Source organism: Aquarana catesbeiana, linkage group LG04 (assembly GCF_042186555.1).
Source record: "Aquarana catesbeiana isolate 2022-GZ linkage group LG04, ASM4218655v1, whole genome shotgun sequence".
NCBI classification, from domain to species: Eukaryota; Metazoa; Chordata; class Amphibia; order Anura; family Ranidae; genus Aquarana; species Aquarana catesbeiana.
Window position 1 is genome coordinate 305568768 of NC_133327.1, and position 22896 is coordinate 305591663.

The window sequence follows — 22896 nt, forward strand, 5'->3', positions numbered from 1 at the left end:
CCACACAATCTTTCCTTCATTCAAACCTCACTATCATAGGCAAGACCAAAGAGCTGTCAAAGGACATCAGGGACAAGATTGTAGACCTGCACAATGATGGAATGGGCTACAAGATCATCAGCAAGAAGCTTGGTGAGAAAGAGACAACTGTTGGAGCAATTATTCGCAAATGGAAGAAATACAAAAAAAAATTAATCTCCCTCGGTCTGGGGCTACATTGAAGATTTTGCCTCATGGGGTAAGGGTGATCATGAGAAAAGTGTGGGATCAGCCCAGAACTACACAGGAGAAGCTTGTGAATGATCTCAATGCAGTTGGGACCACAGTCATCAAACAAACCATTGGTAAAACAATTTGCTGCCATGGATTGAAATCCGGCAGCATCTGCAAGGTTCCCCCTCCTCGAGAAGACAAATGTACATGCCCGTCTGAATTTTGCCAATAAACATCTAAATGATTCAGAGAAGGATTGGGAGAAAGTGTTGTGGTCAAATTAGACCAAAATGTAGCTCTTTGGCATTAACTCGACTCGTCGTGTTTGTAGGAAGAAAAATGCTGACTATGACCCTAACAACACCATCCCTACTGTCAAGCAGGGAGGTGAAAACATTATGCTTTGATCCCTGTCTCTGCTAAAAGTATAGGCAGACTTTGTCGCATTGAGGGGCCAATGGACCGGGCCATGTATTGTAAAATCTTGGATGAGAACCTTCTTCCCTCAGCCAGAACACTGAAGATGGGTCGTGAATGGGTCTTCCAGCATGACAATGGCTTAAAACATCCTACCAAGGCAACAATGGAGTGGCTCAAGAAGAAGCACATTAAGGTCATGGAGTGGCCTAGCCAGTCTCTAGACATTAATCCTATAGAAAATTTATGGAGGAAGCTGAAAATTCGAGTTGCCAAGTGAGAGCCAAGAAACCTTAAGGATCTAGAGAAGATCTGTAAAGAAGAGTGAACAGATCTCAGATCTCTCCTGAGATGTGTAACCAACTACAAGAAAAGTCTTACCTCTGTGCTTGCCAACAAGGATTTTTCCACCAAGTACTAAGTCATGTTTTGCTTGGGGATCACTGAACTGCAACTAAATTTATAACATTTGTATCGTGTTTTTTCTGGATTTTTGGTTGATATTCTGTCTCTATCATTAAAATAAATGATAAAAATTATAGATCCTTCATGTTTTTGTAAGTGGGCAAACTTACAAAGTCTGCAGGGGATCAAATATTTATTTCCCCCACTGTAATAGGTTCTAATAACCTGAGTCTAGCAACTAGTTGCAATGCCCTTGACAGACCATCAGTGTTACTAAGCAACAGGTGCACTGCGATAATCACCCGGGATATTTGACACAGCAATCCTTGTGCTTTTGAAGCAGGAAGAGGCTCTTGGGAAGATGCAGCTAGCAGCTAATAACATTTTAAAATGAGTAATGTTTGTAAAGAAGCATTGCTTTAAACATTATATTTATTCTGGTAAATATCCCTGGAAAACCTTTATTGTATAGTGACATACTGCTGTATTTAGTCATTGCATTGCAGTTGGCGTTGACACTGCTGGCATGATTCATGAGATTATGCTGAGATCAAACCTCTACAGCTGCACTGTAATTAATTAAAAGAATCTGACTTCACAGGATTATAATGCTATGGACATTTTATCTTACTACAGGGGTACAATCTAGCATCTTGTGAATTCAGTGTATCTTCAAGTTTTGGCCAAGAAATATAAGTCAAGTCTCCTTCGGGTATTCCTTAGTACACTTTTTATGGTTCTATTCTGATATTTATTTTAGTTAGGATATTCTTTGAAGTAAGGTTTGCTGAACTTCTATAGGACATTAATAAATTGCTGCACACGTTTTATTCCCTAACAAATTATATTTCTTTTTATTACAGTAAATTTAAACATTATGCTGAGATAGAGATGATTGCTACTATTAAAGGCATATCATCTAATAAACTATAACTGGCAAATGTAGTTTAATGTTGGCTTCATTTTTTTGTTCTTAAGATTACTTGTCATGTTGCATAAGATTTCATGCTGAATTGATCCTTTATAAAATGCATTTTATCTTTACTGTCCATCCATTGAGGAACACAGGTTTGTAAAATACTGTCAGCCAGCAGGGATGAGCCATTGGTTGTTAAGGAGCCAGCACATGCCTGCATCCTAATAACTAGTATCTCATCCCTGCTGACAGCAGCAGGAGTCATTGGTGGAGCCAGCACCTGCCCGGGTTCTAACAATCAATAACTCATCCCTGCTTTCAGCCGGGGTCAGCTGGATTCCCAGCTGACAGCAGAATGCAAACAAAGGAGCTGTCAGTGAAAAAAAAAACAATGTGGGGGCTCCCCCCCCAAACCATACCAGGGCCTTTTATAAAAACACTTCTGTCACTCAGCCAGCATGCAGTTCCCATGATAACACTTGGACTTAAATATCAAAGTGTCTGAAAAAATGGCCTTAAAACGGATTCCAAAACTGTTGGAATCGAATTGGTTATATGGGCAATGTGCAGCATAATAATGCCCTGTACATACGGTCAGATTTTCAGACGGAAAATGTGTGATAGGACCTTGTTGTCGTAAATTCCGACCATGTGTGGGCTCCATCACACATTTTCCATTGGAATTTCCGACATACAAAGTTTGACAGCCTGCTATAAAATTTTCTGACAACAAAATCCGTTGTCGGAAATTCCGAACGTGTGTACACAAATCCGACGCACAAAGTGCCACGCATGCTCAGAATAAATTAAGAGATGAAAGCTATTGGCTACTGCCCCATTTATAGTCCCGACGTACATGTTTTACGTCACCGCTTTCAGAACAATGGGATTTTCCGATAACTTTGTGTGACCGTGTGTATGCAAGACAAGTTTGAGCCAACATCCGTTGGAAAAAATCCATGGATTTTGTTGACGGAATGTCCGATCAATGTCCAACCGTGTGTACAGGGCATAAGCCATTCTTCCAAATATTTTGACCATGGTGCGGTTTGTAACTATCCCAAAATGCCTTATACAGATTATGTGTCTAAGTAAAGTTCAGCAGTGATACATTTTCCCTGCCTTTCTGTGGACCTACCACACTGTGAAGATTTAGTACAAGGGACTGTGATTCTTCAAATGCCAACTGAAAGAAAAGAATAGCAGTTTTCCTGGGAAATGCAGGTAAACATTTGTACAGAAGGCCTAAGCTAACAGTTCAGTTACTAGAAAAACAGCTGCCCTATAGTCATGTCACTATATTTTTACAACTTTTGAAAAGGTGCTTTTGGCACCAATATTTTGTAAGTGTAAAAGCTGTTATTAAATGGCATTTCCATTGTGGTACATTTTTATTGATATAACCCCTTCCCGCCGTGCGTACGCAGATGTGTGTACTCGGCTTTCGGGGGTTATACCGGGATGATGCCCGCAGCTGCAGGCATCATCCCGATACCATTTTGTAGAGCGGGCGATCGGCTATCCATGTATAACAACTAAAAGACGCTCGGCTGTTATACCGGAGGAGCGAGAGGGAACGTCCCCCCCACTCGCCGCTCTTACCGGGCCTCCTGATCCACCGGGAGGCCCAATCACCAATCCGCCGCCACCGGCGGCTGCTGACATTCTGGAACGAAGCTGTGAGCGGCTTCGTTCCAGCCTTCTAATTGTAAACACGGAAGCAATGTCATGACGTCACTTCCCATTTACTCGGCTGCCAATGGCGCCGGTTTTAAAAAAATATACAGTATTCAGAATCACCGTTTTTGGCGGTCTGAATACTGAAGTGCAAAGGAGGGATCGGGGGTCTTTTACATTCCTTGTGACAGCAATAAAAGTGATCAAAAATTTTTTTTTTTAAAACACAATTTCTAAATATAAAAATAAATAAAATAAATAAGAACATTTTTTTTTTAAAGTGCCCCCATCCCCGCGAGCTCACGCAGCAAAGAAAACGCATATGGAAGTCCCGCCCGCATATGTAAACGGTGTTCAAATCACACATGTGAGGTATCGCCATGATCATCAGAGCGAGAGCAATAATTCTAGCACTAGACCTCCTCTGTAAATCTAACCTGGTAACCGTAAAAAATTTTAAAACGTCGCCTATGGAGATTTTTAGGTACCGTAGTTTGTCGCCATTCCACGAGTGCGTGCAATTATAAAGCGTGACATGTTTGGTATCTATTTACTCGGCGTAACATCATCTTTCACATTATACAAAAAAATTGGGCTAACTTTACTGTTTGGTTTTTTAAAATTCATGAAAGTGTCCCCTTTTCCCAAAAAGTTGCGTTTAAAACACCGCTGCACAAATATCGTGTGATAAAAAATATTGCAACAATCACCATTTTATTCTCTAGATTCTCTGCTAAAAAAATATATATAATGTTTGGGGGCTCTAAGTAATTTTCTAGCAAAAAATACGGATTTTAACTTGTAAACACCAAATGTCAAAAATAGGCTTAGTCATGAAAGGGATAATTATCACAATATAATTGTGACAGACCTAGCCGGGAAAGAGACTTTTGGAGGGGACTGTATACTAGCCTCTTGCCGATCGATCGGGGGCCCTTGCATTTGGGCGAACAGTGCTCTTTGTGAGCTGTATGCCTGGGGACCCTTGAGGTGGTATTACTGTGGATTCGGGTCCTGGTCCCCCAGGACACACAGACTCTGGGGACCCTGGATTTGCCATATTGGAATAGTGGCTGATTCATAATGCTGGGACAGATACTGTTAGGAGATGCTGATGTAAATTCCAACACCTGTCTGTCTATTGTCTGCTAAAATGTGTATTGTAAATAAGTCTACTATGGGATCTAACAGTCATTAGATCCCCATTGTTATTTGTGTTAATTAACTCTGCTATTGTGTGAAGAAGAGTCCATGTTGATTGTGATAATGTTGATTGGATTTTCTGAACTACAAGACAGCCAGTCTGGCCTAACGGTCATGTCTGAGTCATCTAGGTTGTCTAAAGGCATTAGTTAATTCGCTCATGTAATTAGGTTAATTAGGTTACAGCTGTATTGTTAGAGTAATATGAGCAGGAGGTCTGCACCTCCACTTTTAGTGTATAAAAGCCTGTATTTTGCAATAAAAGAGATTCCTGTTTGAACTTACATACAGCCTGCCTGGTGTTTGTTCTGAGCTATCACAACTGGACTAGAATGGCACAGAGCTGTCGTTCTAGTCCCGGAGCATCGGATGACCGAAGCATCAGACGTTGCAATCTGATTCAATAGTTGCAGAGGAGTGTCGGGAGAGTGGAACCGAGCGTGCAAGGGGCTCGTTACAATAATTTACCACTGTGGTAGTATTTATCACCAAGAAAATATACTATCTATCACCCTAATTAGGGGATGGTTCAGGTTAGGCGTTAAATATAGGTTGAGGATAAGCAATAGGTGTATGGTTAGTTTAATGTTAAGGGATTATATTATTTATATATATATAAATAATTTGGGGTGTAATGAGTGAGCTATAAAAGTGAATGCGTAGGAAAATGTGTTTGCTGAAATTCCTGGCCCTGAACACCAAATGCAAATGTGCTAGTTTTCATAAAGTAAAATGTAACATACATTATAGGCAAACTGACCTTGATATTGAGAGTTTACCAGTGCAAGTTGGAATAATGTGCAAGCATTTGCCTGTCAATCTGTCTCAGCTTCTAGACACAGTATACTGAAAAGCATATACACACTTATCGATTAGTGAAATGCAATCATTTACCTTTTTGACCTCTAAGACCAAGTTCCCCAGAAGGACCTTTAAGCCCTGGAAGTCCTCTTTGTCCAATATGTCCTGGTAAACCATTATCCCCAGGAGTTCCAGGAGGACCAGGTGGACCTGGTTTCCCTGGTAGGCCAGCTGCTCCAGATTCTGGTCTTCGTAGACTGGCTGCCAAGTTTGCTAACTGATCTGTACAAATAAAATTCAAACACAAATGTAATACTCATATATAGTCAGGTTAACACATTTTTTTTGTACATGTTATATTATTGTGCTATAATGGCTACTTTTGCTTACTTGTATTTATTTCTCCTATTTGTAAAATACTGAAGGAGATCAAACCTTGTCATGAAGCTGCAGTAATACTTTCATGCCCTGTCTGTCTACTTACCTCTGGTTATGTATCATCATCCTTAGTGCCTGCACTTTCACACCTGTCTGCTTAACCACTTGCTTACTGGGCACTTAAGCCCCCCTCCTGTCCAGACCAATTTTCAGCTTTTAGCGCTGTCGCACTTTGAATGACAATTGCGCGGTCATACAACACTGTACCCAAATTAAATTTTTATCATTTTTTTCCCACAAATAGAGCTTTTTTTTGATGGTATTTGATCACCTCTGTGGTTTTTAGTTTTTGTTAAAAAATTGAAAAAGACAGAATTTTTAAAAAAAATATATATATTTTTTTATATTTTGTTATAAAATTTTGCAAACAGGTAATTTTTCTTCTTCGTTGATGTACGCTGATGAGGCGGCACTGATGGGCACTGATAGGTGGCAGTGATGGGCACTGAGCGGTGGTGGTGATGGGCACTGATGGGTGGCAGTGTTGGGCAATGATTGGGCACTGATGGCAGCACTGCTAGGTGGCACTGATTGGCACCACTTGTGGGCATTGATAGGTGGCACTTGTGGGCATTGATAGGTGGCACTTGTGGGCATTGATAGGTGGCACTTGTGGGCACTGGCAGGTGGCAATGACAGATGGCACTTGTTGGCACAGATGAGGCATATGTGCCTCCTTCCTCTTCGGGACCGATGTCCCTTTGACATAAGCCAGTGATCGGCTTTTTTTTCCTCCTCACGCTGTCAGCGTGAGGAGAAAACGAAACCGATCACCGAGGTTTTCTTTACATCATGTGATCAGCTGTTATTGGCTGACAGCTGATCACATGGTAAGGGGCCGGGACCGCTCCCTTACTCGGATCTGTGATCATCCGAGTCTCCGTGACTCGGTGATCACAGCGCGCAACCCACGCGCCCTGCGGGGTGTGCGCGGTGCGCGTGCACAGGGGAGGACGTCCCATGAAGGCCTCCCGGAAATTGAGGTCCGCGCTGTAGCCATCATTCGGCTATGGCCCGGACCTCAAGTGGTTAAATGGGTTGTAAACCCTCGTGTTTTTTCACCTTAATGCATCCTATGCATTGAGGTGAAAAAACTTCTGACACTGACAGGCCCCCCAGCCCCCACATTTTACTCACCTGAGCCCGTTCGTTCCCTCGGTGGAGGGAACGAATGGCGGAGACACGCTCTTCCTCTCTGCCCTGGGTTCTCGGCTCTTGATTGGATAGATTGATAGCAGCACAGCCATTGGCTCCCGCTGCTGTCAATCAAAACCAATGATGCAGGCCCCAGGGGCGGGGCTGAGTCTAGCATTCTGTGTCTATGCACGCAAATGTCGGACTCGGAAGCGTGCCCGCAAGGTAACCCCCAGGGAGGGCGCTTCTCAGCGCTTCTCCCAGGGGGTTTACCGATGCGAGGAGGAGCCATTAGCGCCGCTGGGGGACCCCAGAAGATGAGGTTCGGGGCCACACTGTGCAAAACGAACTGCACAGTGGAGGTAAGTATGATATGTTTGTTATTTAAAAAAAATAAAAAACAAAGATTTACAATCACTTTAAGTGATCTTCCCTCAAGCATGGCTCCAACCCAGCCTCTAACTAGGAACACTATATTAACCTGTGCACTGCAAGCCAGACTTGCTGATCAATATTCTGTGTTTGGCTTCCTTTGTGTTTCTTGCCATGTGCGCTTCATCTGATCCTGTTTACCAACCTTGCATTGTTCTTTACTGTCTCTGTCTGCTTCATATCCCGTCTGTTGGCGTGTTCTTTGACTATCCCTGCCTGCTTGTTGCCCTGACCTTTTGGCTTATCTCCTGACTATACCTTGTTGTCCCAGTCTGCTGCTTCCTCTCTTTCCTCCAGTAGCCTACTGTGAGCATGAGCTGGGAGACCCTGGGGGCCACGACCTGGAGCCAGTTGCAGCAAAGTCCATCCCTGCCATCAGGGGCTCTGGTTAACACCTGCTGGCTCTTAGATTCCATGCCCTGGGGAATCTCATGTGCTAGCTCCCAGTGTGATCCTTGTTGGTGCTCCAGAGGACCTGCTTTCCGGAACCACCCAGAGCTCCATCCGCAGTAGTCAGCCATAGGGTCCACCACCTTATCGGTGCACTCCTGACCCCAACGGGGTGCATCTGTCACCTGGCTTCAGGGGACCTGACAAACCTGATGTTCCTTACCATGGAGAGTTTTGGAAAAAGCCTAGTAGTAAAAGATCAGCCAAATGTCTTATTGTTATTAACTGGAATTTATTCAGTTTATACCAAGAACCATAATGCAGATAAACTAGCAATTCATTATTGGTTCTCCTGCAGACTGAGCCATCCATAAGACCTTATTTCCCCCGGTTTGCTGTGGTCTGTTTGTTAATGCAAGCCCTAAGCATTTAATTCCTCACAGTCATACAAAACATCAAGGAGGAAATAAGATCTGATCACTAATATCTGTACTCTCCTAATCTACAGTAACAGAAATTAAATTGACAACACCTAGCTCTAAGGTTACAATCCTAAAGTCTGTAGCACTGAGATACTGTACAGTTAGCGTGGTCTGAACAGTCACATCTGTATTGTGCTTTCCTCAGATGTGATTACCACTTCACTGACAGGCAGCACAACATGGCTGTCTTTACTAAGAGTATACCACAGTGGCTGGTTTCACTATCCGGTTGTGCAAATAATAAAGAATCAATGGATTCCAGTAGAGGAAGTGAAATAATCATATCCTTTTATAACTGTTCATATTCTTAACCAAGATTGTCTCGACTTTTGAAGCTCAATAATGCCTTTGAATTCTGCTTGATGACATCATTGTAATTGCAAGGAAACCAACTGATTCCACAGCTACTGTATTCAATTTAACTAAAATCTAATAGAATACAAACCTGAAGCTGTTATCCATTACATAATACACATGTTATATAGAATATGTTAATATAGCATGTAACAGCATTTTATTCAGAGTAACAGCTTAAAGATAAATTACATGAACTGATAAGTGAAAATGCTATTTTTGTTTTGTCCTGCAGTTTAACCTACCTTGCAACACTCTCATACACACTTGTTTGATGTGCTGATCTGTAGGTTCTCTTCCCTAAATCATGAAACAAATTATTTTTAGAGAAGCTAAAAAAGAAAGCTAACAAATAGCAGTTTACAATACAAAAAAAAACATATTGCATACAAACAAAAAATGTTAAATACATGTAAGCAGAATGAACAGAGAAAGGTAAAATAGTTTGGAAAATGGACAGACATAATGAACTGACACATAAGATTCCCATCATCCAGTATCAGTGAGAAGTAATAAAGCGTAGACCTTCGCATGACACCACCATCAAGGGAATAAATTATCAGCCACGTAAAAAATGAAAGGATGCTTTTCCTTTGTTTATCACTGAAATCTAAAACAACACTAGAAATGTAAGCTGTAGGGCTTGATTTGAGAATTCAAGCCCTTTTGGTTAACAAAAAACTCTTTTATTAGGCCAGTTGTGTCCTACTGTACAACACAATCTCTTGAATATTACAAGATAAGGGGGAAATAAAAATATTGGTAAGAAAACAATTAACAAAGGGATGGAGATACTGAAAATTAAAGTAGAACTAAAGGGATTTTTTTTTTGCCATCTGTGTCCCATTGGGGAGATTTCTCTTTACTTCCCCATAGCCAAAGCATGAAGTGAAACCAAATCCCTCTAAAGTGAGGGAATCCTTGATTGTAACCAAGGTTGCCAGAACTGATGTCCATATTGGAAGATTTCCCCTCTAATAGTGTGCTGGGGACAAACCAAACTTTAAGATTTACTTTCACTTTTGGTGATAACAGGACAAATAGAGAGGAAGAAGCCCACTAGTGGAGCACAGGTTGCAATACAACTTGACAGGTGTTCTAATCTCTTCACTCTGTCCAAAACTAAACAAAGTTTTGCCCTTAGTTATACTTTAGTTAGGCAACAGGAAAATTGACATGCATAAACAGAAAAAGGTAACACACATTAATAAAACAAATTAAAATACCTTATTTTAATCAAGCTAGCAGTGGACATAATCATTTTTAAGATATCACTATAATAACAAGCAAACAGGTACTATATCTTCTTGCTGTGCATAATAATGTAAAAGAGGGGGCAATAAGCAATATCCCCAGTGTTGGCCTTATGAAAAGAGCACCTTTTAAATGAGAGAACCATTTCATCCCCATTGATCTGCTGTTCCACCAAGAACAATTGGTTAAGGGTTGTCTACTTGTCTAATTCTACTTGTTCACTCTGGCAAGAAGCATCTTATATTTATAGTAACCTTTACAGGTACAAGTGTCTATTATATTCCACTATTATATTCCAGTCACATAGATGCAGTGAGTAACATAAACATGGAAAACAAACCATGCCCCCTCTCTCTCCTGTCTGTAAAATCATTCACCCTGACTGCAGGTGAAAGTGCCAGGGACCATATGACTCAACTCTTAAACTAATTATCAGTGAGACAAATTCATGAATGTAGGTATCATAGGATGAGAATAAATGAGGCAGGAAGTTAATAGAGAACCTTCACTATATTCTCTACCACACTCCCAAAGCATTATAAAAAGCTACTCACCCATGCTCATAGACACAATAGAATGATGACAAAATTCTGAAGCTAAATTAATGATGTTGTTTAATGAATCTAGTTAATGCAAATGGAGGTAAAAGTACCCAAAAGGTGGCCAATTACTGTACCAGATTAGGAGATTTGTATACAGTAATAGCTAGCGTATGTTTGATGTTTGGTTTACATATTGTTAGGCTTGTAGATGTGGAAGTTATGTTCAGGCAACGAATAGTTTCATAGCAGCCTAACACTCAGGTCAAAAAACTGGATCTGCGGGATTTTGCACAACTTTGTTGCTGTTTTTTTTATTTTTAACAGGAAAAAATCACTGATTACTTACTGCAGGACCTTGACCACCAGGTAATCCAGGGGCTCCTTGTTCTCCCTGCATCCCTCGGGGACCAGATGACCCTTGAGGACCTTCTACACCAGGGATGCCCCGACCTCCTTCAGGACCACGATTACCAGATTCACCAGGACTTCCAGTCTGTATGTAAAGATGGGTTTTTATAGTATGCAGATTAACTGGGGGACACCAGAAACATCCTTGCAAGTATTGTAATTATAAATTGATTTGGCTTACAAAACCATTTAATGTACTGTATGTATTTTCATTTAGTCTCACAAAGCACAAACTTTTTTTGTTAAAGCTTAATACCCGGTATGATCTAGTTCTATACTTACATTAGTCTAGCCTGGACCACTGTGCATATCTCACACCTGACGGGCTGTTATGGAAGCTGTCAATCACTGTGGCAGTTGGAGCTACTACAGTGATTGCCATGGTCTTCCCGCTCCTATGCCAAGTGGTTGTCCCGCTATACACTGACCATAAAGGGTCATTCGCTTGGCACTGTCACCATCCACAGAATGTCTTTTTTTTCAATGAATATGAGGCATTCCCAGATTCGATGAGGTAGAAATTGTATATATGTATCTAGTGCCAGAATTGTCTGACAAGGCTCCAACATCCCTAGGCCAATAATAGTCAAAACTATTTTTTTACAAATGTGGGACTTTTAGGGTGCCAAGTAATGCACAGCGTGAACTATACTGTTAAAATCCAACCATTTATTACAAAATTATTAAAACATGTCCAATTTGAACTTGGGAACAAATACATATTGCATAGCATAATACATAAAACTCATTTTCATATGTTTTACTCTAAATCTTTATTTATTCCCCTCCACTCAACATAACTTGGCTCCTACATTCAAACTAAGGTCCATTCGGGGTACTGGACTAAAACGAAAACAAAGTTATCCAATTTTAATTCTAAATGTTGTTACCCTTGGGTAACATAATACTTAAAGTGAACCTGTGAGGATAGAAACAGGGAATATGCCAGTGCTGACTTGCTTTCTAAAATTTGTGAGGAGCAATTCCAAAAAGCTTTTATAGTCACCCACCTACTGACTGACAGACTATTAGTATAAAATAACCGCGATCAGAGAGAAAACTTCGGCCCAGTACACATGGGCCAAAAATTGGGCGGTTCAACATTGGGATCAAATGAGACCAAATGAGACCAAATGAGAGGAAGCGCCAACTTTTGGTCTGTGTGTACAACTGTATGTTCTATAGAAGCCAGTCTAACAAATGATTTCTTTTGAATGGGCATGCTGACAAGCCAGCATTCGAGCAGTGCTCACAGCCAATGGCTGCAAGTGCTAATCAGTGTATTATGGTGGGAGGGGAGTCCCCCTGTCAGAACACATTGTCTCAGTGAAAGAGATCACTACATCAATGTCGCTGTGTTAAAAGGAAATTTTATTTTATTTTTTGCACAGAGCAGCCCTGATAGGTTTTTTTTTTTAATGTTCAGTGCATCACTGACCTGGAATTTGTATGCGGGATGGAAGTTACACTTTTCACACTTCACTGGGCTGTATGCTTGTTCCTGTCCTGTGAAAATGGCAACTCCCATATTTCCATTCTCACAGGTAAATTTTAAGCATTAATGGAAACCTATGACAAGAGAAATACCTAGGATGTCATTGTTGACCCTCTTCTAAAAACAGCTTTAGTACTTTCTAAGCCACTGACCCAGAGCAAGCATTCTACAATTGAACTCAGAACTTCTGATTTGTTTTCAATACTTATTTACTTTTTTAAAGTCAGTGGCTTACAAAGAAAGAAAGCCATAAGCCCCACCCAGTAGGCAGGGAACCAGCATTTTCATAAGGAGAAGTCAGCAATCACAGTGCTCATATTTCTCTTGCTTATGATAATGGGGAATATTAACTATCCAGACATAGAATGGGAGGAGGGAACCACGCATTCATCTAAGGCTCGCCAGTTAATAAATGTCTTGCAGGACAATTTTATGGGTCAGATGGTAGACGCACCAACTAGAAATAAAGCGTTACTGGATCTACTGATTACCAACAATGCAGACCTGATCACGGATTTGGAAATATGGGGAAATTTAGGTAACAGTGATCACAGGTCAATTGGCTTCAGTATAAATCACACAAATAGGAAACATAAGGGGAATACAAAGACACTGAACTTCAAAAGAGCCAACTTCCCTAAACTACGAACCTTTGCTAGAAGGCATAAATTGGGATAAAATCTTAGGAACAAAGAACACAGAGGAGAGATGTGTTTGCTTTAAGAGCATATTAAATAAGGGCATTAGCCAATGCATCCCATTGGGTAATAAATTTAAAAGAGCGAACAAAAGCCCTGGATGGCTTAACTCCAATGTAAAAATGCATATAATAGCAAAGGAGAAGACCTTCAAAAAATACAAGGTTGAGTGATCATCATCAGCATTTAGACTTTATAAAGAATGCAACAAGAAATGTAAGGGTGCAATAAGGATGGCTAAAATAGAACATGAAAGACACATAGTGGAGGAGAGCAAAAAAAAATCCCAAGAAATTTTTTAAGTATGTAAACAGTAAAATTATTGGCCCCATAAAGAATGAGGAAGGACATCTGGTTACAAAGGATGGGGAGATGGCGAAGGTATTGAATTTATTCTTCTCCCCAGTCTTCACGAGGGAATCGGGGTGCTTCAGTAACCAAAACTGCAGTGTTTATCCTCATGACACACCACAGGAAGCACCTCCATGGTTAAAAGAGGACAGAATTAAAATTAGACTTGGGAAACTTAACATTAATAAATCACCTGGACCAGATGGCTTGCACCCGAGGGTACTTAGGGAACTCAGTCACGTAATTGCCAGACCATTGTTCCTAATTTTTACTGACAGTCTACTGACTGGAATGCTACCAGCTGATTGGAGAAAAGCCAATGTAGCACCAATATTTAAAAAGGGCCCAAAAATACATCCCTGGGAATTACAGACCAGTTAGCCTAACATCAATACTATGTAAACTCTTGGAGGGGATGATAAGGGACTATATACAAGATTTTAGTAATGAGAACGGTATCATTAGCAGTAATCAGCATGGATTCATGAAGAATCGTTCTTGCCAAATCAATCTATTAACCTTCTATGAGGAGGTGAGTTGCCATCTAGAAGGATATATCTGGATTTTGCAAAAGCATTTGACACAGTTACCCATAAACGTTTACTGTACAAAATAAGGTCTGTTGGCATGGACCATAGGGTGAGTACATGGATTGAAAACTGGCTACAAGTGTGAGTTCAGAGGGTGGTGATAAATGGGAAGTCCTCGGAATGTTCAGGGGTGGGTAGTGGGGTCCCCCAGGGTTCTGTGCTGGGACCAATCCTATTTAATTTGTTCATAAACGACCTGGAGGATGGGGTAAACAGTTCAATCTCTTTATTTGCGGATGATACTAAGCTAAGCAGGGCAATAACTTCTCCACAGGATGTGGAAACCTTGCAAAAAGATCTGAACAAATTAATGGGGTGGGCAACTACATGGCAAATGAGGTTCAATGTAGAAAAATGTAAAATAATGCATTTGGGTGGCACAAATATGAATGCAATCTATACACTGGGGGGAGACCCTCTGGGGGAATCTAGGATGGAAAATGACCTGGAGGTCCTAGTAGATGATAGGCTCAGCAATGGCATGTAATGACAAGCTGCTGCTAACAAAGCAAACAGAATATTGGCATGCATTAAAAAGGGGATCAACTCCAGAGATAAAATGATAATTCTCCCGCTCTACAAGACTCTGGTCCGGCAGCACGTAGAGTATGCTGTCCAGTTCTGGGCACCAGTCCTCAGGAAGGATGTACTGGAAATGGAGCGAGTACAAAGAAGGGCAACAAAGCTAATAAAGGGTCTGGAGGATATTAGTTATGAGGAAAGGTTGCGAGCACTGAACTTATCCTCTCTGGAGAAGAGACGCTTGAGAGGGGATAAGATTTCAATATACAAATACCATACTGGTGACCCCACAATAGGGATAAAACTTTTTCGCAGAAGGACTCGTGGCCACTCATTAAAATTAGAAGAAAAGAGGTTTAACCTTAAACTATGTAGAGGGTTCTTCACTGTAAGAGCGGCAAGGATGTGGAATTCCCTTCCACAGGCGGTGGTCTCAGTGGGGGGCATTTAGATAATCACCTGAAGGACCGCAACATACAGGGATATACAATGTAATACTGACATATAATCACACACATAGGTTGGGCTTGATGGACTTGTGTCTTTTTTCAACCTCACCTACTATGTAACTATGTAACCAATAATTGAATAATTTCCTATTATGGGTATAAACTGCATGGAGTTTTTTTCATTGTGTCTGTGTGGGTTTTTGCTCCTATTACTACTACTAAATAATTTTTACTACTTACATAAATTTAGTCCCTATTCTTATCTGAATGAATTCCCCTTCCTTTATCCCCCCCCCCCTTCCTTCCACTTGTCCCCATCTTTCCCCCCTAACCAAACCAGCCCCCTCTCCTTTCCCTTACTCCCCCCTTTCTCCCCCTTCCTCCCCTCCCCATTTCTTCCATGCCCCTTCCTCCCCTCCCCTTTTCTTCCATGCCCCTTCCATGCCCTTTCCCTCCTTTTTTCCCCCACGGCATTTCCTTTTCTTCCTCTCCCTCTTTTCCCCTCCCCCTCCTCTTTTCCTACCCCTCCCTCCCCACCCAGTGTTGTTCTTGTTTTGTTTTGTTCTTGTTTTCCTCTCTCCTCAACCCTTCCTTTCCTCCTCCTATCCCGCTTTCCACAGCCCCTTTCCCTTTTCTGTTGTTTCTTCCTCCCTAGAATGTAATAAATGCAGGTAGGTCATTAATTACAGTATTGTCCGTGTCAATTTTTTTTTTTTTTTTTTTTTAAGATACATACAGACGGAGTTCACAGAACACTTTACAGAGGCAGTATTAAATATAGTTCCTGAAATTTAAATGTAAAATATGTTTTTATATCTTAAAGCTTATCCTTGGACATTTCAGATAAACAGAACTTACAGTCTTTATTCACACTTTGGGATCTATGTATAAAAAATTTGCTTTGCGAATGTCTCAGCATTCATGTAAAAGTCACAAATAATACCTGTAGTTTATGTGTAATGTCAGTTTCATGTATTGCCATTTGCAGAGTGAATATGACGTTTCCAAACTTTCAGTTCTGAGAGATCCTATTCAACCAATTGAGAAAATAAACTAAAGCTATAGACTAAATAGACTAAAGCTACAAGTTGAATTTTATTCAAATGTTTTCATTTTTAGAGCAATTATTCAATTTTCTATACAATAGTGGGATCAAATCAACATTCATTTTTGATCACAGCTATGAGAAAATTCTAAGAAGCAGGGTGGAAATATTTCTTCTTTAGGGTGGAACATTTCTAATAGTAAATGTAGTTTTCTTTCAGGAAATATATTCATTCCAAGATTGAATTTAAAAAATATATATTTTTAAGTGCTTTCTGTACAAAAAAAATTCATATGAATGTTTATAATACCACCACTGCTAAATGTAACACCATGAGTACTACCACCACTTCTAAATGTGACAGCTTCCTGTTCAGGGTGTCCAGGGTACCTGTTCTGATGATTGTGGAGATCTGTGGGAGGGGTGCTTATTGGAATCTAGAATCCCTTTTTAAAAATAAAGGGGACCAAATACTGGCCCTTCCATATGCAAAAGAGTAAGGAGCCCTAGTGAGGCAGTTTTATACACTCTAGAGTGGTATTAATGCCACTGCTAGATGTCTCACTTCCAACTGCAGCTGGTGATTCATTAGGCTGAATAGTCATTCAATAGACCGTTTGCTGAACCTCCTAAACAATGGGTGAACCTGCAGCTCTTCCATGGAGAACATACAAATCCACATACACCATACATTTTGTACAGTGCAGAGGTCTCCCCAATATTATTTCTTCTTCTGATCAAATGTTCTTAACCTATAGTGTTGGTGGCTATTTTCTCTGTTGGTTGAATGTGCCTATGGCTATTTTTTCTAGGATCAAATTTTAGGAAATGTAACATTTGCCCTGTGAAAGGCCACATGAGAAACTGACTTTGCCCACATATTACAATCATCATGTGTTGTACTATTTGTGACTTTTTCATGACTGTTGAGATATTCGCAAAGCATTTTTTTTTTTTTTTTTTTTACGTAAAACCTCTTTATATTTTCTAATTAATTATTTTGATTTTCTGCACCAGAATCTATGCTATTGACCCCCATAACACATTTGCACACAATCATTTACATTTCTGTACAATCCAAATAATTTCCTTGTTCACTGTGATGACAGGTATTTTGAGAGTGATAAAAAGTTATTTTATTAGAGAACAGCATTAATAATATCACTATAGTAAAATTATCCTAGAAGTTCATAGTAGTGAAGCTCAAAAAAGGGCAGGGGGCAGACAATTCATCTTGCCATACCCTTGGCGGTAGACACTACTGTATAGAAACACAATAACGCTAGTGGTCATAATTCAACCATGGCAAAAGTGGTCTTAGTTATATGCCTTCAGCATAACCTTCACCTGGTTCTTTCAGTACATGGCTTGTGGACATCCTTTAACCACAGAAAAAGTGGCCTTTCTATGTCAGCCCTTCATCTTAAAGAGGAACTTCACCCTAAAGGGGAAGTTCCACTTTATACCCTTCTGCCCCCTTCCTTTACTACATTTGGCGCATTACATTTTTTTTGAGGAGTGGATATTTAGTTTTGATAGGTACCTACTCCCACTTCAGCCACCCCTCTATTTGCCTGCAGCCTTTTGGGAATTGTCATAGGTCCCAGAAGGCTGTGGGGCCATTCACACAGCACAGTGCAGCTCACACATGTGCAGTGGGAAGCCAACAAAGTGAACATGCCAGTGCCAGGGACCCAAAGGCTGGCAAACAACTGGCCTGGTTGAGGACAGCACTGGATTCCTGGACAGGTAAGTGTCCTTTTATTAAAAGCCAGCAGCTACAGTATTTGTAGCTTCTGACTTTAATTTATTTTTTTCTCTCTAGGGTGAAGATCCTCTTCAAGTGCCAAACTGGAGTTTTTAGATTAGCTCAAATCGGGCTGACAACCACTGTAACCATTTTTTAAATACATAAAACATTGAGATCAACTTTACATTTCTGTACTTTCTGAAACCTAATCACTTAAGTCCGCTCAAGAATTTTAATCAGAAAATGCGAATACGTCTTCATATAATCAATAGGCTTTCTTATTTAAACATCTTAGCAGGAAACGGGTTTATGAAAAACATGAAGTTAAAAAACTAACACACAAGTGTCAATTTTAGTTTGTCATTAAATAATGAATACTTACAGATCCTTTTGGTCCTGGATTTCCTAAATCACCCTAAATGAAAAAAATATAGCATATTACATATATCTATATGCACTGTTTTTAATAATATACAAATAATAGTAATTTAGTTTCCATTTTCATATGCTCCATGAGACAGTGTCCTAAAATGACAGCACTACTGACCATCATTCAGTCTTATGCCCTTTCTATCAAGTGAGACATAAGTAAGCCCGTATTACTATTCTTATGCTGTCTTTCACGACTGAATAATTCTATATATTTTTTTATAGCTTCTGTGAAGACAGTGTAAATTTATTACATGTTATGAAGGGACATATAACCAATTTAGAAAAATGTACAGCTCATGCGTTCTCAGTATCTTTAGGCACAGAGCTATCAATACAAGTATAAGGATTGAGCAAGATTGCTCCTGGGAAAAGGACAAGTGCGTATATACAAAAATAGGACATTTTAGCATCAGGGCATAATTTAGTGATTAAGTTATGTAAAATGTCTCTTACCTGTTCACCCTTCTCTCCTCCAAAGCCTTCTTCTCCAGCGCCACCCTGCATTTAATATAATACATTTAGTATCACAAACTACTTTTCTTCTCAATGAAAATATGATTAATCAACATATACTTTATTCTCATGTATCACTCACCTGTTCACCTTTAGGCCCAGTTTCACCAACGCCACCCTAAAAAGAACAGAAAAAAATGTAACAAATTAAGCATATCAATATATATACAGTATACTGTATATATTCATATTACTTGGTTACATTTAAACCTTGCAAAAATACGTATATGGTTTTATATATGTATGCATTTATTGCCCCAGTTGACAAGGTAATATGCCCCAATCCCAACCAGCCGAAGAGAACAATCTTCCCTAATGCTCCCCTGCTGCTTCCTTCAACTTAGAAAAAGGAATTCCTGTGTAAGCTTAGGGTTACTCAGGTTGGAGCTTACACAGGGCTAAGCCAATTGGCAAGTACTAGCTATCCACTATCACATAAGATAAGAGAAACGAGTCACATCATTCCTATACCCTAAGGTGTCCGTTTATGAAGCAGTGAAATCTATTCACTGCTTCATTCTCCGGCATTCACAGTGAAGATTTTTCTCCTCTGTGTGCCAGTTTATGAAGCTTTGTAGATCGCTTCACCTTTGGAGGAGTGAAGAGATCTACAAATGCTTTCAACAGTGGAGAAAGGCTCCTGATACTGGAATCTCGTGAGACTTTACGAGATTACAGCACCAGAAATACAGAGATGTCAGTTTATTAAGCAGTGATAAATTATCACCGCTCAATACACGGACAGACGGCGTGAATTACTGTTAATAAAATAATGAGTCCCCCTACATTATATACATATGTATACACACACACACATTATATATACATGTATATACACATACATTATATATATATACATATACACATTATATGTATATATGTATATATATGTATACACATAAATATGACACGGGGACATGCTTACAGTGTTGGGGGGTCTGAACGAGGCATAAGGAAGTTAAAAATCTTCCTCCTTCCCCCTCAGATCCCCCCAGATTTCCTCTTCACTCCCAGATTCACCACCTCTGAGCTGGTGAACCTGGGAGTGTGAATTCTGACTCAGATCACCAGTGAAGCGGTGAGATCACCGCTTCAAAAACTGGCCCTTTCTGTGTCATTCAATGAGGATTCTCCATGTGTAGAGATAATCGGAGGGAGAACAAGTTCAAACATGTTCTCCCCCGATTATCACTGTTTCATAAACTGTTTATGGACTGTGATCAGCGGTGATCCTCGGGATCACCGCTGATCACTGCTTCATAAACGGACACCTTAAGCACTAGGTACTTATCTACATTCTCTGTGACACGTATGGTGTGCCGAAAAAGGTAAACCCATTATTTTACCTTGCATGAAAAAAGCACAGCCACACTTTAAGATCTCAAATAAGCAACTGACAGCAAATGTTTGTTTTAATATAATAGTTGTATGCAGGTTCTTTATCCATATTCATTTGCAGTGTTTGTTGTGTGCTCTAAATTATTCTTTCTTGAGACTGTTAGCAAATAAAAGCAAACAAAAAGAATGAGAGAGGAGGTTGAGAATATTAGAAGAATCAGCTGAGATAAATTGATTAAATCCCATGAGCAAAACTACTTTTGAAGATATTCCAAGCATCCTACAATTATAAGGAGCTGTTCTCAACACATATTTGCATATGTTTAGTAATCAGTGCAGTCAGGAATTGCCAGGGCTGGATTAAAGCTACAGCAGTTTAAATTCTGTAAATCAAACAAATGTATTTTTTTTACAAATCCCACATTCCCTTGCAGCTGCATAGTGGATACATCAAGAAGGGTTGAAAAGGTAATAGAGAATTAAACAAACGAAAGCAAATAAATAGAAAAAAAGACCTGTCAGACTAATTACATACAGAGTATGTGATCTGACATTAAGTAAATAGCTGACTAACTGTAAGATGTGATGGTACAAACAGAATCATTTTTGTCACTAGAGAACTGGGATCATATATCACGTTCAGATTTGATTGGAAATTTAATATAACAAATCTGTAAACTAATAGAGAGCTACAGATCTTTTATCATCTGTGGCAGAGATATGCAGATTAACAGAATTATTGATGGGGACTTATTCAAAAAATATCCAACAAAGTAATACACAAAAAAAAAAAAAAACAACAGAATTAAGCTAAATGCAGTAAATAAGGAGCCTGTCTTTGCAACTCAAAGCAAATTTCACAAGACTGAAAGAAAATATAATATTGTTATGACTCCCTAGACATAAAGATTTGTAACAAGCCAAACAAAGACTGTAACTAGAGTAATGGGACCAATCAATGACTGAAAAAATGTATGCCTGAAGACCTGTAATAAGCAGGCCTGGTAAACAGTGACATAGTTTTATACGTCTGGTTTCTGTTGAAAGATACTGTATAAACCATGACCCCTGTGCTATATTCCTGAACCCCTTTCTCTAAGGCTGGGTTCACATATGTGTAGTCCGGGGTCCGGTGTATTTCTGTTCACCGGTTCAAGTGCGAATCAGGTGCACATTTTTGCCTGAATTCGCTTCTGAACCATGTGTAAACTGGCTTCATTGAGAGTCACATTCACAAGTCATACGAATTGGATGCGGTTCGAAAAGCATCCAAGTCGCATATATGTGAACCCAGCCTAACTGTTGCATCCTTAACCCCTATAATATGTTCCCCTCCCCTTTTTTCAAATTGCCACACACTTGTGTGTAATAAGTAATGTTGATGGAAACAGTGTCCTGGTATGGCTTGGAAGGCCCTATGGGCACCCCAGGTGCATAGCTTTGTTGTGATTAAAGTGTATCTAAAGCCAAAACTATTTTTAGTCTTGTGTATAGTAAGGAGTGGTCAAACTGCCTTTTAGCAGGAAGCTACTTGAGAAAAGTGTCTCCACTGAAAGATTTCCCTTCCATAAACTCTATGGTAACAACTGATAATCACTTTTTGGTAATCACAAGGAAAAATACAGATGGTGAAGCTCCACAGCAGGGATGCAGACAGTAATATAAACCTGAAAGGGCTTTGAACCTTTTTCCATTCTATCCACAGCTGGGTTCACATATATATGCGGGTCCGGTTACGGATTCCATTTGCGGTTCAAGTGCAATTTTGACATTAAAATCGCACCTGAACCGCACTGAAAAACACGAAGGACCCTTTATTAATTCACACCGCAACCAGCCTGTATATATGTGAACCGGCTCCATTCAAAGACGGTCTGGTTTTTATGTTATGCGAATCGAATGTGGTTCAAAAATGCATCAGAGTCGCATACATGTGAACCGAGCCTAAATCTAAAAAAATGCCTTTAGATACACTTTAACATCTAGTCATCAGCTGTTTTCAAAAGGCTAAAGTTTACATTTTATTTGCTTTATAATAAATAATTGAAAATAAGGAAACAATAACACATGTGCACTTGGTAAGTGCATAATAATAACTGCAATATTTAGTATTGCACTGTCAATGTCTTTAAGGCTTCACAATAAAAATGCTAGCATGTTCAGTAAACAAAAGTTCTGCCCTCTGCACAAGTTATGTGCAGCGCAGTGATAATGTCACTGCTACATTTACAGTCAGGTCCATAAATATTGGGACATCGACACAATTCTAATCTTTTTAGATGTGCTTTAACTGGAGACTTTCAGCTTTAATTTGAGGGTATTTACATCCAAATCAGGTGAATGGTGTAGGAATTACAACAGTTTGTATATGTGCCTCCCACTTTTTAAGGGACCAAAAGTAGTGGGACAGATTGACAATCATCCATCAAACTTTCACTTTTTAATACTTGGTTGCAAATCCTTTGCAGTCAATTACAGCCTGAAGTCTGGAACGCATAGACATCACCAGACGCTGGGTTTCATCCCTGGTGATGCTCTGCCAGGCCTCTACTGCAACTGTCTTCAGTTCCTGCATGTTCTTGGGGTATTTTCCCTTCAGTTTTGTCTTCAGCAAATGAAATGCATGGTCAATCGGATTCAGGTCAGG

The 22896-nt window shown here is 39.9% G+C and overlaps 1 protein-coding gene across 2 annotated transcripts in view; it reads right to left on the bottom strand.

Moving 5' to 3' along the window:
• Positions 1-22896, bottom strand: part of COL9A1 (collagen type IX alpha 1 chain) — a 196953-nt gene that overhangs the window by 21220 nt on the left and 152837 nt on the right. For both annotated transcript variants that reach the window (XM_073626742.1, XM_073626743.1), the window contains 6 exons: positions 18994-19029; positions 18852-18896; positions 18349-18381; positions 11005-11151; positions 9108-9162; positions 5726-5914 (listed from right to left, as the gene is read on the bottom strand). In XM_073626742.1, the coding sequence (XP_073482843.1) occupies positions 5726-5914; positions 9108-9162; positions 11005-11151; positions 18349-18381; positions 18852-18896; positions 18994-19029 (505 nt within the window). The remainder of the gene's footprint in view (positions 1-5725; positions 5915-9107; positions 9163-11004; positions 11152-18348; positions 18382-18851; positions 18897-18993; positions 19030-22896) is intronic.